Source organism: Pseudomyrmex gracilis, unplaced genomic scaffold, assembly GCF_002006095.1.
Source record: "Pseudomyrmex gracilis isolate BER0280 unplaced genomic scaffold, ASM200609v1 scaffold_326, whole genome shotgun sequence".
NCBI lineage: Eukaryota > Metazoa > Arthropoda > Insecta > Hymenoptera > Formicidae > Pseudomyrmex > Pseudomyrmex gracilis.
Window position 1 is genome coordinate 92,164 of NW_018020910.1, and position 19,884 is coordinate 112,047.

Genomic DNA, 19,884 nt, shown 5'->3' on the forward strand with positions numbered 1-19,884 from the left:
AAATGATGTCCGTTTACATCGATGCAACGCTGCAAACGTTGAATTCCTGAAGCACGTGCACTTCTTAATATTTCCGGACTAATTGTCGCACATGCTGCAGTAATTATTTAATTAATTATAATTATAATTATAATTATTTAATTTTTTTTAAATTATTTTACTCTTTTATTTAATGACCGAATGATCTTGTGTTATAGGTCGTTGAAATTGTTTGAATATTTGCTATTGCACTAGGGATGAGAAAGTATAGCATGCCATTTAAAAAAATAGAGGTGACCTTGAAATCTCCGAAGCGCCTCCACCCACAAAAAAATTATTAGTAGCATCTTATAGCTCTCTTGCTACCATACAACTTTTGTACTTGCTATATTTTCATATCTCTAAAAATAGCCGAGATATTCTAGGTGGACAGAGTTAGTGCCCCACCCTGTATAATGGCTTTTGTATTTTTTGTAATTTTATTTGACGATGAAAAAACTCGCAGAGTTTGCTCTTATTGCGATATTTATATATAGTAAAATTGTCATGCGCGAAGGTTAGCTTCTTTTTCAACTGATAACATAAAAAAGTATCGGTGTTTTTTTGCAAATGCCTGCCAATAAATGAGCTAGCTTTCCTTTATTTAACGACAGCGCAAATTTCTTTTTTTTCCATTTTTTATAAATAAAATAATGTTCAACGTTTATATTTTAAGCAACACGTTACATAAATCAAAGAAGAATTTTAATTAGAGAAGAAAAACGCGCGACTTAAAACAATAGAAGCAACTAATTAATCCAATGATGAACAATATATTCTGCTTCTCTTATATCAAATTACAAAGCGACGACGTTAGTTCACAATAAAGTTTTCTTTTTCCACGTGATCGTGAAACGCGTGCATAGATCGCGTAGTTGAGTAGAAAAGCATTGCATAATTACACGATGGCACTTATCCGCTGGGGATGCACTTGACGGCGCTCGGTTTTATGCCACGATATAATGGCACCCGGTTTTGCCTGTATTTCTCTCTCTCTCTCTCTCTGTCTCTGTGTACGTATGTTAAAAGTGTTATAATAAAAATGTTTTATCTGCTAACTGTGGTTTTGCATCGCAAATATGCCAAGATTGATTGAGTTATATGCTTATATTTTGATATCTGACCGCGTCGATATCTGTTCTCTGTTGATGGAGGAATTTGAGAGATTAATTTAGGATTCATTTTTGTGACACGTGGAATAGAAAATATTCACATCGTTCAATTCGATAAAATTCCGATCGATTATTTCGATTTATATAGTAGAGGACAAGATAGAAATGCAACATTTAAATGATAGCTTCTGTTACTCATGAACGTTACAGGTGGCTCTTCCTCGCGATATCATGCGGCACTTATAGAAAAGGCAAAGATGTGCCATAGATCTGTCGAGTATGATTTATGATCACCAGAGGCGGAGCCTATCTGCGTCATCGTGATAGCTGCACATAAATAATCCAACATATCGCGTCAATAAGCGCAATGCGTATTATAAACTTGCATTCTCTGAAACTAACGAGTAAAATATAATCGATTATCTATATGTCGGTTATTGCTGAGCGTAATTAACGTACGCTGTTATCTATTAAAAACATACGCACATGTTATTCTGTACACCAATATTTTTATTTAGTTACATTTCTCTCTCTCTCTCTCTCTCTCTCTCTCTCTGTCTGTCTCTGTCTCTGTCTCTGTCTCTCTCGAGCTGAATATTTTTCTCTGTGAAAAAAAGTGAGGACTTTTGGAAATCTTGAAAGCAACATACGAATTCTAATTGTTTTCGGAATATCGTCATCCTTTTGTCACCGAGATGGGGGTATTTTATCATCAAATCGTTAGTCTAAAGTTAACACATTTTCAAAAATTTTTATACAAGTTTTTTTGCATGCGCAATAGTTCTACTGCTAGATACTATCAATAGTTCCGGCAATATATATATCCATGAAACTTCCAGAAGAGTTTCACTAAAATTCATAATTCTTGTTTTGAAAAGTTCCGACCTTTAAACACTTTTTTTAAAACTTTTTTTAAAGTTGGAAAGTATTGACAATCTAATCAGAGAAGCTAAAATATGAGTCGTATAAAATGGCGTTACTGAATAAGGTGGCTGGATATTATGCATATAAATAATCAATAAATAAAAGCAGTCCCAATTGTTTCGATTTTATCGGAAGAAGCTAATTTCGAAAATGAATCTGACCGGCGTTAAGTAATGCTTCATAAGTTTCTCGTTCATCATGTATTGGAACATACAAAAATGGAAAGAGAAAAATACAGAGAATTATGACGGCTGACTGATATAGAGGAGGGAGAGCGAAAGAAAGAAAGAAGCGAATGAAAAGACCAAAAACAAAGTTGTGATGAAAGAACAAGGTGGTCCAAACCAGATCCTTTTGGCCAAACAGGTGCACATGAGAAGCAGCCATATGCGTCGTTCTGGCGCGTGTGCTGCGGTTAACTATACGCCTTAATAATACACGAACGATCCGTTCACGGTTGCCGTGCACGCACACATTAACATGATAAACACAGATCGCGGACGCGCGACGGATACATATAGAACGATGTGCGCGGATACAACTGGCTATCAAATTTTTTTTTTATTTCATTTCAAGGTAGTGGAAAAACCTATTTGCTCACAGCAAACTGGCACATTACGCAAATACAATAATCCCGGATTTACGAAGGGCAGAGAGCTCTTACAACAACTTGTGTGTATAAAATTTCAATTTCTCTTTGAGAAAAAAACCATTTCTTTTTTTCTTTATATTTGTCTGGTTAAAGTACTATAGAATGTACATATAAAACCGATTAAAATTGATTATTTTTTGTATTCATTTATATAAAATATACGCAGTTATATTTGAAAGCATTTAAATTATTAATTTATTACAGATAATTACAATGGTTGAATATTGTATAGTGATCGTCTTTGCAAATTTTATAAAATTTTACAGACATGTATTTCAACAATTTTTAAAAATTTGTTTACATCAAAACTTGACAATTCATACATGTTTGATTAGAGTTATATATATGTAATATTATATTATATTATACATATATAGAGGGTGGAAAAAAAGTACCGGAACACCTGAATATCTCAGAAAATATAAGTTTTATAGAAAAGTGTTTCAAACAAAAGTAGTATAGTTTAAAAAAGATCTATTTACTGATTGTATTACTGTGACCTTGGATTGCGCCGCCAAGATCAGGTCAAGATCACATCGATTTTGTTAAATGGAACTCTCTATTTTTTATTACGGATTCTTATAGCCTAACTTAAGAGCTTTCCAAAACACTATAATAAAGTTTATTGATTATTTATATTTTCTGAGATATTCAGGTGTTCCGCTACTTTTTTTCTACCCTGTATATATATATAAAAGATAATTAAATTCAAATATTAATATTTTAAAAGTTACGTCGCTTTGTAGAGATTATATTATTTTAACTTGCAAAGCAATAAAATGATTAATTATCAAGCTTTTTTATTATAAGCTTCTGTTATGCGCGTATTCTTCGGGTATTTTGCGTGTGTGTGTGTGTCCAGTTTATATGTGAGCAAATAGTACGCGACTATCGTTAAGAAGGGCAGCAACAAGAGAAGAGAACTCAGTGCGAGCGCTTCAAGGATACTTAAGGTGTGCATCGGACGAGAGGCAAACATGTGGAAGGCAAAGGCCTTTAGTCGGTGCATTAGAGTGCCACTTATATGCGCGATACTCTCGTGTTGCACTTACAGTTACATACACGCACAAAGCGAACGTAACACGGATTAGAAGAAGCTAGTAAGAGGAGACTGCACTCTTTCACCACAAAGCGCACAAGCATCACGAGCGTTATAATAATATTTGCATTTTGACAGTAGCTGTGTTTTTTTTTTTTTTTTTTTTTTTTTTGCCAAAGAGAGCTCTCTCTCTCTTCCTCTCTCGTAATTATCGTTATCGCCACTTTGTATCGCGATGTATCACGCTGTCGGTAGTTATTCATTGTTTCTTCGCACTGATGCGCCGCGCTTCGTTCCGAGCGATATATCATTGCCCGCCCGGCGCGTGCAAAGCGTTTTATCGTTACGAGACGTTACGACCTCTCGGCGATTGTCTTGAAAAAGGTGAAAGAACTCGAGGTAATGAGTGCGCGCGATTTAATGTCGGGACAAGAGAAGATTGGTTATTTTATACTGAAATATGTGTATATCTCTTTATTTATAGCGTAATGAAATATATTGCAAAATTATAAAAGTACATGTGTTACAACAGAAAACAAAAGTGTACACAAAAAATACTAATAGTTTGTGAAATTGTTGATCGATTAAAAGTTGAATGCCAAGTTCACATAAAACGCACAATTGGATGTATTAAGTTAAACCGCATTTAGTCACGTCGCAGCTCAGATTCCGCGATAAACTTCCGCTACTCGTAAAAACGAGGTGAATGAAATATAAGAATGAAATATAAGAATCGAGAAATAAACATACAGAAATCGAACCTATATCATATAAATGCACGCGCGATAGACTACATAAATTAGATACATTATTATCTTGTGTTTATATATATATACAATATATATTATTTGTTACATATTTTAGTACTAGAAATATAAAATCGTATTTAATGCAAATAATTATACGTTATGTGTTCGAAAATCAAATTACAATCAAACTTCCCGTGAGTTGTCACGTATATAGTCTCGCAGATTTTTATCTACAAAATTACATGGAAAAAAAGTTTCTTAAACCAAAAAACAGTTTTTTTGTCACACATTTTATATTTTACAAGCTACAAAACAGTGGCAAATTTATCGTCGATTTCTTGAAAGAAAAGTTTCCGTAGCAACACGCATAAATCTTTCAAGTCGCGACGGTGACCGCGTAAGTGAGTTTCCGGTTCCGAACAAGAATTTCTCAATAGTTCCCTCAATACTTACGCGTGATGTTACGAGCGGCCGTGAAGCGACACATTGCTGCACGATGCTTGCAATGACATCGGGCCTTGGTTCGGACCTTCGTCGGGTCCCCGCGCCTCGTCTGCCAAGTGGAGAAGCGTGTGTAACAAAGCCATCGATGAACACGCAGGTGAAGCAAACCGTCTGCTCTGAACATCAAACTGTGTGCGCGTTCGCGCACGGGCCCCTCTTCGTGGCGCGTGTTCCGAGGGCCCGTTTGCCACGCCACCCGACAGCAGCAACAGCGGTGGTAACCAGAGAGAGTCGTCCGTACCGGCGTCGCTATAGAAGGGGCCTCAGTCAACCGACGCGCGTCACGAGAACCGTATTGCTAACTCGTTCGCTAATGCCAAGTGACTTTCTCATTGTGCTTCAAATGCTTATATCGCTGCGAAATGATGAGAATTTACAAGACGGCCGAATTGAATGCAAAAGTACGCCGAAATTTTGTTCGTTTTAAATTCGCTGTAATAGCGAAGACCCATGTATTATGTATATAGCGACACGCGACATACACAGTGTTGACGAGAATTTAAAACTGAAGGATTTAGTTTACATTTATTATTTATTTCTTTTGTCGATTGCGATAAAACACTACACGCGGATTATATGTTATCGAATGTTTGTGTTGTGACATTTTGAACGTGTACGTGTGAAGTGTTGACGAGAATTTACAAGTTCGCGTTAAACATATATCTATCGATGATCAACGTATATTATGCACGTTGACGAGATGGGAGTGTTGAGCTTTGAATAGGCAAAGCTCGCGAATCATGTTTTTGCGACCAGAGCGCCGGATGATTGCAACAAATAGGATGCGCGAGCGATAATTGCATGTGCATATTTGAATTAATCAACGCGCGTGTCATCGAGCCTGACGTGCATTTAAATTCAATTCGCCGTGCAATGTTGACGACGACGCGCCGATTATATATGGAACAAAGTTGTGCGCAGTATCGATCGGTTCGAGCGGTGTTGAGTTTCAGAACGAGGTTCAACTGACGCGTTCCCTCTCTCCCTTCCGTGACGGAGTATATCGCGTGACGTCCTCGCAATGCTATCATTCTACCATTTTACGGTGCAAATTTATCATTCAACGCCAGCCGCGAGTTATCACCGTCTCATTAAAATTTGTTGCGCGCGATTATATCAATTACGCTCTCTGCGTCGCGCGACGAAGAAATTGAAGAAACTCTCTTACAAACAGATTCTCGAAGTAATTGTATATGCGAATATTAACCATAAAAGATATTCAAATTGAAATTAAAAAAGATATTGTAATGTTCGTGTGTACTTAACAATTTTGTAATTGAGATTTTCAGAGAAAGAAGGGAAGGAAAAGAGAGAGAAACATAAACATGACTTGGCGAATGTGCATTTCGCTTTCGCGAAGTGAATAAAGCGGCGTCGCGTATTATAAATGTGTCGCGCGTAAACCCAAACGTCATGTATAAAAGACCCAAAAGCCCGCATTCAGCGCGTGTCGCGTGTCACAAAATCGATAATTTTGGAGCACAAGCGGAAGTTTCAACAAGCGGCAGCAATCTGAATTCATGAGCGACGCGGCGTTCTTTACTCATGATAGTCGATTTGTTTGTTCGGCACGATTAACCGCGCGTATCTTCGTTTTCAGCATTAGCGTTACAATCAAAATTGTATGTGAAGCAAACCCCTCGTCCTGGATATTCTATTCGCGAAAAGAAGAGCAGCATTTCGTTGAGAAAATCTACGATGTCGACGACCACAGTCAGTTATCACGCTTGCGTCGCTAGCAATTGTTACAGGAATGTCAATTATTTCCTCTTACTTACAGAAGAAAAATTATTGCTGGAACTGGTCGTACTGTGTGATACACGTGTCGCCAGCGTACTCGTTTCCGACAATCGCGCAGGGAAGAAAGTTGCATGGGTACGTGTAAAGTTCATGAGAATGTGCATAAGTGACCCCGAAGAACCTTTCGCGTCCATTTAGCCACGGGTCTGGGTCAGTCGCTCACTAGTAGAACTTGACGCACATTTGATCTTTCGGCGCAACGTGAATTAATTTTCGCCAACTTTAAAAAGTGCCCGTTCTTTTTCGTTTCTATTCTGCTGACGCTCCCAACACTTTTGTTTGACGAAGCTTGAAAAGTTAATCTCAACTTATTTTACGCGCAAATTTTTAACGAAGCAACACAGTCCAAGTTCCCGCTTCCTTGGGATCGCAATTTTATTTTACCTTGAAGAATACTTCTCCTACTGATACCTATCTTCTCACATCTTCAACGCCACAACGTGGATATATATCGTGAATATATTGTCGTCTTTTGAAGAAATCTACGCCTCATCGTGCAGACTTCGGGTCGGATCTGGATTTGACGTTTCTCAATCCTGAGGAAAACTTGGCAACGCGTCTTTTTATCCTCAGTACTTTCCGTTCTGTACTTACGCGCGCGCGACTGTGCCACTTCGGATTCGTTCCTCACGCGGATTTTCAATATATTCTCAGATAATGTGCGCTTTGTGTGGCGAAGTGCGCTGAATGCATCGTTTGTGTCGTAAGCGAGCATCGCGGGACTACCTTTTGCTGCTCGCCGAGATAAGGTCACTTCCACGGAGCTCCGGTGCATTGTGTAGTCTGATAACGAGACGGCAATCCGCCTGACTTTGATAAGAAAAAAGTGAGACAGAGAGAGACCGAGTTTTAGTTGTACAATCCAGCACGATCGCGCGCGCAGCTTAATTAAGTTATCTCATTAAATTTTAATTAGACGGTAAATTTAAAGAAAAATCTCTTTGAAAGTATGCTCTCGGTTATTAAACGCAGCAGTCGCGCGAGTATGATATGTGCAGCCAGCGATGTGCTTGCGACGATTGTGCTGCCACTCTTAAGTGCGTAGTGAGTGCAAGTAACATGAGACAGAAGCAACAACGGCAGTAAACATAGACGATATAAGTCATGTTCAGCAGGTTCGAGCTGCTTCAAGGCGCTGTCAGCTATCTTCTGTTATCAGGTGCGCAGCATCGAGTTCTGTCGCTTTCTCAGTTGCTCGATTCTCGTGCGCGCGAGGTCGATCGATGATGGTCGATGGCTCGCCGAGAGACGATGAATTTATAGCGCATTGTTGCGCCAGCAGCGTGGCACAAGCGTTGCATGGTTGGGAGTCGATGCCAACAATGTTGCCCGCGTCTGAAGAACCAGTTCGCAGTTCTGACAAATTTCATATCATCGCGATTATCTACGCTATTGGTACAATGATAGGTGGGATATACAGCTCTTTTGTGTGTTTCTCACAACGTTTCTGAATCTATCTATTGTAGAGACTTTCTCGCTGTCGATGAATTTATACATACACACACACATATGTATACATATATATGTATGTATGTATAGATCGCATGTCGGCGTTTACATATGTGATAAATTTAGCTCGGAAATGATTTACGCGCGTCTATATTCCGCGTTTCGTACGTATTCGCGGAAAGTGAAGCGATTTTTTATGTCCAACTAATATGACTAAATTATCGCGACCTATATGAATAGGACGTGTACATTTCTACTTAAATATTTACATTTATATATCTAGAGAAATTTTTATATAGAAACAACTTGATCGATTCAATTTGTATCGGCACGCATCGGTAATTATTTACAATAGGGGAGTCACCTCTGATTTCAATAATTTTTACATATGTTGTCAAGGTCATTGTCCCGAGTAATAATATGAAGGTTTTAGGCCGCGGACGTGGTTTGTTTAGAAGTTATGAGAGGAAGAAGTTTCATGAATGAATTCTTATTTTTCCACGTACATTTCGTTCGTGTTTCAAGCTGCGCCCCCCCTGCACCCCTCCTTAAAACCTAACCCAACCCTAACCTAACCTAAACTCTTCTTTCTGCATTCCTTCTCGCAAAATTTCCACAATGGTTAGGACATCCTTTTTCATCCAATCAAGTCGTTATTTTCCACAAAATAACGACTTGATTTTCAAGGGGGGAGCAGGGGGAGGGGCAAAGCCACTTCCCCTGCGGGGGGGCGCAGCCCCCCCCTGCCTACACGCTTGAAACACGAACGAAATGTACGTGAGATCAAAAATAATGTCTGTTACAGACATTATTTCAAAAAAAGCGTCCAATCGTTCATCAAAATCGAACGTTTTCTTAAATGCAAATTCGGCCAAATAATGATCAAAAAGATATTCTTCACGAACATAGAGGCATTTCCCATGAAACGACCTTTCAAGATACAACTACAAAAGCGTATAAACAAACACGTGCCCAAACACACGCAGAACACCTATTCATATATAGGATGTCCAAAAATTACATATTGTTCAGTAGCCTTTTTTCCTCTGTGACTTCTAAACAAATCACGTCCGCGGCCTAAAACCTTCATATTATTACTCGGGACAATGACCTTGACAACATATGTAAAAATTATTGAAATCGGAGGTGGCTCCCCTATTGGAAATAATTACCCACGCATCTGACGTTTTTAAGATTTACGCTAGATTTGTAATGTTTCAAACTGTCACAGCAATTTTTCGCGCGGCTTCGTAATAATATATATCAAAACGCGCACTTGCACATAATCGGCGGAGATTGTATACGTTCAACCCTCTATTTCTCGAATTTAACTCCGCGCGCGCCCTGCTCGCCTTACTTTTATGTCGCAGACTCAGCGTGACTCCCCGAGTTTTTTTCCCATGAACATACATGCGTGTTACGTGCTATTGTTTACGCAATGCCTCTTCTCGTCGACCGACCCGCACTCTCTACCTCTTCCTTTCTCATCGCCGTTTTCTTAGTTCCCCTTGCGACCAAGCAGGTCATCGAATTTCTAAAGGCAACTTTTCGAGCGCAACAAACGGTCCGTGTCAAAAGGTCTGATGACGTATCAATACCAATGCTGCGTGGAAACTATGCTCTTCAAGCATCTACCTGAATTTTTTTGCTACTGAAGATCGTTAACCACGTTTTTCCGGTCTTGTTGAATTGCACGTACTTTAAGTCGCGACGATAAAACATTCTCACCACGCACTCGTATTATAATCCTACTCGTTTAGGAAAAACAAGACGCATGTGCGATTTACTGATTATTATTATTTTTTTTTGTATGTTTTTAAACACATACATCTACTTTGAAAGGAATTTTCTAACATTTTGTTTTTTTTCATATATGAAAAATTCTTTTTTATTCTTTCTTTTGAAAAAAAATAGAAATATAAAAAATATTGTTCAGAATAATTTGCGTTATGATGTAATACGCTATACATTAGAATAGTTTACTTGCGATTACTTTTTATAAAACTAATTCGCTGAAAGTTCTCATTTCAACATAATATCATCCTTAGATATTGATAATCAAATGATAATTGATCTCGAGTCGTTGCTAATTATTATTCTTATTTTTTGTTACAGAACGAGAGAGACATGCCGCCAGTAGACTTTCTGCGTAAGTATTACCTCTCTCTCTTTCTCTCTCTCTCTCTCTCTCTCTGTGTGTGTGTGTGTGTGTGTAGCACAAGAAAACAATAAATGTTTTGAGATTATTACATTACAGTATTACGATTAAAGTCAATCACGTGAATATGAACGCTAGAGATATAAAGTTGGAAAATAACAAATTGTATACGTCAGAAATGTATATAGCGTGTATATATAAATCGTAAAAAAACTAATCTGACATTTTTGCGTTCAATTAAACCACGTGTAGCGCGGTTGCAATTTTTCGGTCGACTATATTACTAAATAGTTTGTTGTCCGCGCGACGCAATCTCGGTTGTTTACACTTTTAAACAAGCGACTTTAATACGCGCAAAAATGCCATGAAGATTTATAAAATTATCAAAGCAAACGAAAAAATAATAGGTTTTACATTGAAGCGTGTTTATGTGTGTTCAAAGTATGTATTTAAAAAAAGAGAAGAGACTCATTCAAATATAAATGTACACGTGACGACGAGAAAAGTTTTTTTTGGGAAAACACGTCGATGCTGCTAATAAAGATGTTTCTTGAAGTTTTTCGCCACTGTATGGTGTTAGTTTGGAGAACTTTCTTCTTCACATGTAGAGGAAACATTTTGTATAAATTTTACACGATTTTACCAAATCATTTAGGTCGTTATTCCGTAATCATCTTCTTTTCTGAAATTTTCTTTTAAACGTGTATATAATATACGTGTATATAATAACGTATATATAATATACACAAGAATCTAATATCTACAAGAATAGTTTTCTTTGATGATAAATTTTGTGCTATTTATTCCAACTCGGTTTTTTTATTTCATTTATGAGATGACAAAAAATGTGTAACTTTTATTGTTACTATAATTTGAACAAAGAAGTTTCGACAACAAAGAGTTCTCAAACCGCAAGAGATAAACTGTTCGTTTTATCTTTTTTCTTAATCGCTTTCCCTTTGCGCGATAGTGTGTCGTTTATCGAGCGCTGATCTTGACGATACGACAGATAAAGCAAAATGGATGAATGCCTTCAAAGTATCGGGATGTGAAGTAAGTTGCTGTATACGTAATGCATGTAAATTGAATCACAATGTGGAAGACTTTTCTGGAAGCGGTAGAATTGGCAGGCGATTCGCATATATCCGTGTCAGTTGCGGCGATTTCCTGCCATAGTGGCGATTCGCGCCGCAGTATACCGGCATCGGGGAAAACGGGGAAAAGAAATTAACGAGCCAATGAAAAGGGTAGGCAGTACACGTTTCTCACTTTCTACTCTCACGTACGCTTCCTGTGATTTAAGGCTTTGACCCTATCTTACGATCCCCTAATAATTGCCACTGTGCACGCTCTTTTCCGACGGAGAAATAGGTCACAGCGTCTCGTTTGGATGCCTCTTTTTTCCCTCTCGCGTTTCCATATACGTTTCTCTCGAAGTCGGAGTTTCGACTGGAGTTTTTACTCGCACGCGACGTGTCCCAGAAATAGGGGTGCATAATCAGTCTCTCCGAGTGAAAATTTAATCCCTCGCCTGTCGTGCCGCCTTAACGTGAGAAATTAAAAGGGTTAATTAATCCGCCAACACTCCAAAGTTTTCCTCGATACCTGCACGTGGAGGGGAATGAGAATTGCTAACAAACTAATCTTCAAATGAATTAATCATTCCTTCAAAGATTCTTTTACATTGACTCGCATTTTCTCTTCTACACTAGAGTCTCCTGATTCTATATACGTTTTTCCGTGCGTGATTGACGCAAGTTAAGTTTGCTCATAAAAGTCAATAGAGGCTGCGGATGCAAAGTACGAGGTGAAAAATACACACCATTTTTATTTGCACGGTTTATAATATAACAAGAGGCGTTATCAGACGAGCGACTCGCGGCCTTGCACGATTCGATAACGCGCTGCGAGTCACTACTTAAACGAGTTGATAACGAGTTTTGGTTCTTCGCAATTGCTCGTTTTATTTCACAGTAAAGTGTGTGTATATACACAAATGCAATTTTGAAATTTCGCTTTTTCGTTTCTTCAGCTATGTAATAATTAATTTTCAATTTTTAATTCCTGGTAATGGAAATTTCCGGCTTAAAAATTTAAATATTTTTTTTATTTCTCTCTCTCTCTCTCTTGATTTATATTTTGAAACAAATCGAGACTTAGGATTTTTCATGTTTTACTTTTGGTCAAGATGTGTAACTCGATTGTTTAATTTATTTCATTAAGGATCACCAATGGTTTGCTTTAATTAATTATTCTCTTCTCGCGTACACGTTCTCTTTACAGCCGCGTCGATCACGCGGGTAATTTATAGCCGTAGCCGATCGCTCGATTACTTCGTGCCTTGTCGCGAGCGCTGCAAGGCGCTCGACGTGCACAATGTATATCGCGAATCGCGATAACGAGTTATCGGAATACCTATCTGCGGCATGTGCGCGAGTTGCAGACATAAGCTGCATCGTCGACATAGGAAACCGGCTGCAGATCTCTCGCGGGCTTTTCACACTTTACAAGCAACGACGACGATCTATTACAGAAATTTAGTTGGCTCATTTTCACGAACGTGAAAATGTTACAGAAAAATCTAAATTGTATAAGATCACGATCAATTTCAAGAATGCGACTTGAATTTGATAGTTGAAATGTGTGTAAATGGGAATAAGATTAATACAAAATTTATAATTGCGGATATTGCGGAGAAAAAATCAAATAAACAGAAAAGACTATCTCGCGGTTTTCCTCGAGTTGTGTGCGCGCGAGTTGAAAACACAATAAATGCTTGGCGCGCGAGTGGATCAATTCAAGTAAAGAATGACAAGTTATTAGTTTGTTGCAAATTAAAAGCTGAGAGTTAAAAGTTGCAAAGAACTCGTTACGAGATCTCGTTTATCGAAGCCTATATAGAAAAGAGGATGTTAACGCGCAGGTCTGTTGCAAAGTACATATATAACCAGACGATTACAAAGAATCGAAAGTCGTTATCAATCCGTGACTTCGTACGTGTGTTTTTATCAAACGGCAATTTACGTTCGATGCGGCAGAAATTCCCGATCACCTAACCACGCGCTAATTATTTACACAAACGTGAACGTTATAAGTAGAAATGTACAAATAATAGAGTTATAAACAAACATAAAAGTTATATGTAAACAAATAAGTAAGCAAATTACATTCTTTATATTCTTGTGCATTTATACATTCTTTAAACGATCTTGCAGCTTTGTAAATTTGCAGTAGTTGTTTGTCAAAGTGTTACTTTTGTCAACGCGAAGATGACAATAACAACAACAACAACAACAATAATAATAATCTATCTCGCGAATTCATCAGATATTAAAGAGAGAGTTCTAAATGAGAGTAATCTCATTACCGTGGAGCTGCGAAAAGTGACGGCTCGAAATGGTCAAACGACGAGGAGGGAAAAGACGGTAGACGCTCTCGCTGCTGTTGCTGCTCCGGTTATGTTCCATGGCGTTAACTAAGTCGCGGTATTAAACTGGATCAGACATCGTTAGCCGGAGCGACGGCTCCGAGCGTGTAACACCGTATGTCCGCTTCCGACTCATTTTCCGACGTGCACCAAGTGAACGACCTATATTGCGGCGCCGCGGGAGCTCGTTAAGGGCGAGTTCGATCTTTGTTATTCATAATACATGTATGTGTATATTTCGCCGTTTTCCGCGCGATAATATTTCACAGTTTGCTCGCGAACGGAAAGACTGATGTCGGTGAGTTGAATGTTCATTTCATCGTGCCGGCGCGTCGCAGTGAGTTGTCGAGTTTTGTCGAAAAGAGCGTGCGAGCTATCGGGCGCTATTAAAAGTGGACTCCCGCGTGGAGAAAATTTCAATTAAAATAGCTGGAATTTTCTGCGATTAGTATAACACAGTAATAAAAAAAAAAAAAAAATTAAATAAGCATACGCTTTGCGGAATATTTATTCGAAAAAAGTTAAACCGACAAACTCAATAGCTTTTTTACTCTTTATATTAAATATTTCAAACCTTTTCATTTTTAGACTTTGCGCTAATATCTTTTTTTCCTTCCTTGTTGTTGCGAAAAGTTTATTCTTAGTTCGAAGTCTTTATGTTTCTTGCTAGAAATGCTTTTTTTCCTTTTTCTTTTTTTTTTTTTGCTAGATTTCTATGAATAGCAACTAGCGGTTCGCGTGCAAATCTTTTCGAGATGTCTTTTTTAACGTCGCGACGACGACATCGCGTCGATGATCAAGACTATACGTATGTATGTATGTTTGATTCGTTCTCGTGTTAAATACGCGTCTATTTCCGAGAGTCTCCAACAGAAACATCAAGTATTCGCCACGATCCAAATTAATCCATTGGCTTCAAGGCGAGTCGTGCCAATGGAGTCGGTAAACATAGTTAACGAAAAACGTATCGGCGCGTTTTCAGTTATTTCTGGAATATAGTAGATTATTCTAAATTGTTAATCAATAAATCAGCCTTTGCAGATCCGACACAATAAATACAAAATGCAATAAATACAAAAAAAATTGTTTGCTGCTATTTCAGAAATAATACCTCCTATTACTCATTAGTTATTCATTTTGCAAGAACGCATGACTGCGAATTTGATTTCTCGTATATTTTTCGGACAAATTTCTCTAAACATTTCTCTAAACATGTTTCACAATTTGAAAAGACTCGCGAAAGCAGAAAAACCTATTGAAATCGCGCGGCTTTGCAAATTATTTCCGAAAAAGGGAAAGATAAAATTGCACGCAAAGTTTAACATTGCAGCGGAGCAGAAACAAGATCATATGATGTGCGACGAGAGCTAACGTCGTGCGGAGCCATATGCATCGCGCGTCTCGCATCGGTAGACGGGAGAAGCAATCGCCGCCGGTAGTAATCGCTTTATTGTCGCGCAAATTTGCCATAGAGTCGGGCGTTTATCTTCTTGGGTACAGCAAAGCCGATATTTCGCGTGCCTTTCCTTTTTCCCCGTTTCTCATCCCCAATTCTTGTCCCACCCGTTGGCTCGTTGGAAGCGCAAAATTGTCTATTTTCTTTTTTCCGGCTCTCTCTTCTCTTGCTTTTTCTCCTCTTTGCAGCTTTTGCTTCTTTTTTTCCTTTTTCTCTTTCACGATACGGAGATAGAGACAAAATTATTACGTACGTTTGATTGTACATTACTTTTCAGCCGCCGATACACGCTTGATGCAGTCGCGCGTAATCGCAATGGCATGTATACGAGCGTGACGCGCGCACATTGATAAGAGATAGATGTAAAATCGATTTAGAGGGAACAAACGTTAAAAGTGGGTTAAAGCGGAGAGAAGGAAAAGAGCAAAAACAAGACGCGTGCATCATACCTACTGTGCGCGCCCTACGCATGTCCTCGTATCTTGGGCGAAGAAAACTGACGAAAATTGCGAAACGCGTTCGCGCGAATGTCTCATTCGTTCTTGCGCGTCTTGTAAATTTAGCCGCCAAGTGGGCGGTTAAAATTAACCGCTTCTTTCCTCGACTGCTTCAACGCGCGACGTAAAGTAAAAGACAAAGCGAAAAGACGGTTTACTATTTCATGAGTAATTAACGCAGAGGCGCGCCAGATCGCCACGTTCGTTAAACCACACAAGTATTTTATCATTTATAAATGCGTTAAGCATTGTTACTTTACTTTCGTTCTATCAATTGGAGAAACAAACGGCGCGGTTCCATTCTAGTTCTTTTTAAGCGGAACAGAGACAACACGACATTGATTGCGACACATTTTAAATTAAATTAAATTGATAAACTATTAATAAGTTAAATCTTTTCTTGGTTAATAAAAGAGACTCTTTTTCACAAAAAAAAGTGCGATTATAACAGACGAGAAGCGATATTTAAATATCAAACACCGATTAAGCTTCGAGAAACAGTACACTTTTCCTGAAATAACGCGTTGTTGAAACGCGCCATACTTGAAAAGAAATTTTATTGAGCTTATTAAAAGCGATGACACACACACGCGCAATCATATGAGATGCGTATTCGGGCGCCGCAGATCCGCCGGAAATTTCATTCTGTCGAGTACATGTGTTACGCTTCGCGTCGAGCCTTGGACACACAGATTGACGCACGTGTGCGTGTGTGGTGCATCGACGTTGCACGTGGATGCAGATGGCGTATAACCAGAAGCGGTAAAGCGGACGATAGTGGGGTTAAAGCCGCAACACGGGAGGGAATACGAGACTCTCGAGACCGTAACTCGCTAAAGAGAGAAAGAGAGAGAGAGAGAGAGAGAGAGAGAGGAGAAACGAGAACGCACGAAAAAGACGGGGAGGAGCTGCGTCACGCTGAAATAAGATGGAAATAACGATGGGTTAAAGGGATTCGCGATATAGAGACAAAGGCAAGAATCCGCCTTCTGAAAAAGGGATGATGAAAGTGGAAAAAAAGAGGAAAAGAAGAAAAGAGGATAGAGAAGACAAAGAGAAGAAAAAGACGAAAAACGATAGAAGAGAGTCGCGAAGGAAGATCAAGCCGAACCAAATGGTCCGTCATTGTCGAAAGAGAGAAACAGAGAGAAAGAGAAAAAATGGCGGAAGATAGAAAGAGAAAAAATATTGGATGAGGAAGAAAGGAGGGAATAATGTTATATAGACTCCACTGTGTGTGTTTTCAGGATAGTTTTTCAGTCATGGATTGTTTGATAAATCCGGTCTCAATCTTTCTTTAACTGAAAGAAAATCGTCTTGTACAGGATTTGGAACAATGTGTACTGATTTGAGAAATATTCCAAATATAATTTGATGTGCGTGTCTGCAATACGTTTTCCAAAATAAAAAAATTGCTTGGTTCTCATGTAATCGCAATATATCATGTCTTTTTTGTTTGTCTATAAATCTGAAACTTTGCAACGTTATTCGCAACTTGCTACCTGGCTGCCTCAGAATTCTACTGTTGTTTACTACTACCATCAACTATCAGCGTCATTGTCACTAGGCTATCGCGTTTATTTCCATCGTCTTTTCCTTTATTGTACGAGCAACTTCTTCCGATTATACTTTTAGTCGGTCTGCAGTGCTTCCTCTTCGTTTCTCATTGTCCCTTTCTTTAATAACGATCAGAACTTATGCACACATCGACTATATCCTCGGGCGTGCACACAAACACGCTTATAATACACGCGCTTTGATATATTGTGTAGTTAGACGAACAAGAGAAATTGGAGTTGCGAGCTTTATATTAACTACTCAATGCGGATATTTCGCGTCTTTCGTTTCGTTGTTGCTGCCAAAAATAGTTACGTGTTAGTTATACCGATTAAATCCATTAGCTCCTTGTACCGTTCGCATCCGTGTGTATTTTATCTATGTTTCATTCGATTTTACCACACTGTACGGCGTAAAATTACATTCTCTGAATATCTGCCTGCAATATTTCTTTCACGTACGCGTTGATGTTATGTTTCTGCATACAACGGGACGCGCGCGGTTGGCACGTATGTCATATTATATCGCTGCAACAAAATTTATGCCGCGACGACGTCTTTGTCTTACTTTTTTAATCTTACTGCGTGCATGATGATTACAGTGCGTATCGCTGTAAAATCACGGCATTCGTATGTGGTCGTCTGTCGATTGTAACGGGACAGCAAAAGCACACGTGCCGCGAGTGGCAAACGAAAACGATGACAATAGAGAAAGCAGATGAGATAATAGATAATAGACACATGTTGGGGCGATTGTTCGTGCAAGAACTTTTGTACATACAGCCGCCGTGTGGCGCAGAAACTCGTAAACGAGATTCTTCTTGCGAACGTGCCTTTATTTAAAATTATTATTCTTTTTTTGCGCATTGCACCAGGTATAATCTCTTTTCTCGGTCGCGACAAATTCTGTTAAGCAATCAATCAGCTATTTTTTTCGACTTATTTACAAATAATATAACTTGTCAATTTTTCTAATAGCTAGATTTTTCTACAAAGAGAAGCGCTTCTTCAGCTGCGTAAGCATTTTTTGAAAAAACTGCTCAAATATAAGATACAAATAGTCAATAGAAATTTTTATAAATTTGTTGTATTGCATCACACACACACACATATGTATTTTTCTCGCTTGTTAGCAATCCTGGGCAGAGCAGATTTACGTATGTGTCGCAGCTAATGAGAGTTAAATTTCCGCTAAACGAGCGAGATCGTCTATACATACCTTTCGAAATTAAAATCACGCAGCATTTTGTCAGCACATAAAAAAGTATTGTATAACGGTGTCACGCTCTTGCTTCCGTTTCCGTTTCGCTCTTATCAAACAAGAAACTCAATGACGGTGTTTTCTTTTAATGAAATATATATATATATATATATATCTGTTTTTTTTCTTTGCAGTTCTTCCTTCCTGTTCTCGTTGCAGAAACGCTTTCTATTCGTTTCCATCGCTGGATAGGCGCATATTCTTTTCCGTTGTGTGTATACACGCACGCACGCACACATGCACTTCTCGCGTGGGTGTTTCGTTCTCGACACACGCGCGCGCGCATGTCTCTGTGTGCAACAACGCGCTTACAACACGGTTCCGTTGCATGCCGGAACGCGAGGTTAAAGAACGCCTCGCGCGAACAGGTTCCCTTCCTTTTCCACGATGCCGAAGGGAATAGCGAAGCTATCAAACACGGCGACATAGTCTGATGCTGACAATAGATCGGTTCAAAATAAATAATGCCGAGTAAATGTGAAGAATTATATTAAAGTACAATCTTTGTATTTATTTTTCTAAATATTTTTTTTAACATATGATGAATTCTTATTCAAAGTGATAGTGCGAAAAGATGAAGAAAAAAAAACACGTTGAAGTCAGAAAATTGCATTATCAACAATATTCTTTGTTCTGATTAAAAGAATAAAAAAGTGTAGAGAATTTTTATGAAAAAGATTCATATTAATATACGTGTAAAAATTGCATTTTCACAAATTGAATCGAGTTCTCACTCGAATATAGATTTTTATGTGAAAATAACAGGCTGGAAAAAAACCAATAATCGCTTTTTGTGAATATTTTAATAGAATTTTTAATAGAATTATATTTCATAGAATTATAATTTTTTAGCGAGATAACACTTCATGAAACGTTTTCAAATAGATATTACGCTTTTCATTACCGACGCAAAATGCTGTGATAAATCGCGCGCGTTCACCTCACCATTACCTCGTTCGTTGTCTTCCGACGAAAAATGTCCGCTCGCGCGCCAATAAACAAAGCGCACTTGTCGACACACAGCGCACGGTTCTAAAATTGTGCGCGTTCCCACGAAGCAGAGTAATTTGTACCGTTCGAGACACGATCGTTAAACTCTTTCATGCGGCGATTTAGCAGGTTTCTTGCTGGCAGTAGCGAGAGCTATCTGCCGGCCGGTCAGCAGTCTGCGAATAACGCTTAAAGACGTTCGTGTAATTCAAATCAAGCCGGCTATTATTAATTTTGCAAACAATGCGACTGTACAGTTACGAAATTGATGAAGTAAAAACTCTCGTATAAT

The 19,884-nt window shown here is 38.6% G+C and overlaps 1 protein-coding gene across 4 annotated transcripts in view; it reads left to right on the forward strand.

The window, feature by feature from the left end:
• LOC109860082 (serine/arginine repetitive matrix protein 2) overlaps positions 1-19,884 on the forward strand; it is a 123,890-nt gene that overhangs the window by 89,569 nt on the left and 14,437 nt on the right. For 3 of the 4 annotated variants that reach the window (XM_020438940.1, XM_020438941.1, XM_020438942.1), the window contains exon 7: positions 10,363-10,396. In XM_020438940.1, coding sequence (XP_020294529.1) covers positions 10,363-10,396 — 34 coding nt within the window. Of the gene's footprint in view, positions 1-5,277; positions 5,400-10,362; positions 10,397-19,884 lie in introns of those variants that run through there. The other variant, XM_020438943.1, reaches the window with a different exon arrangement.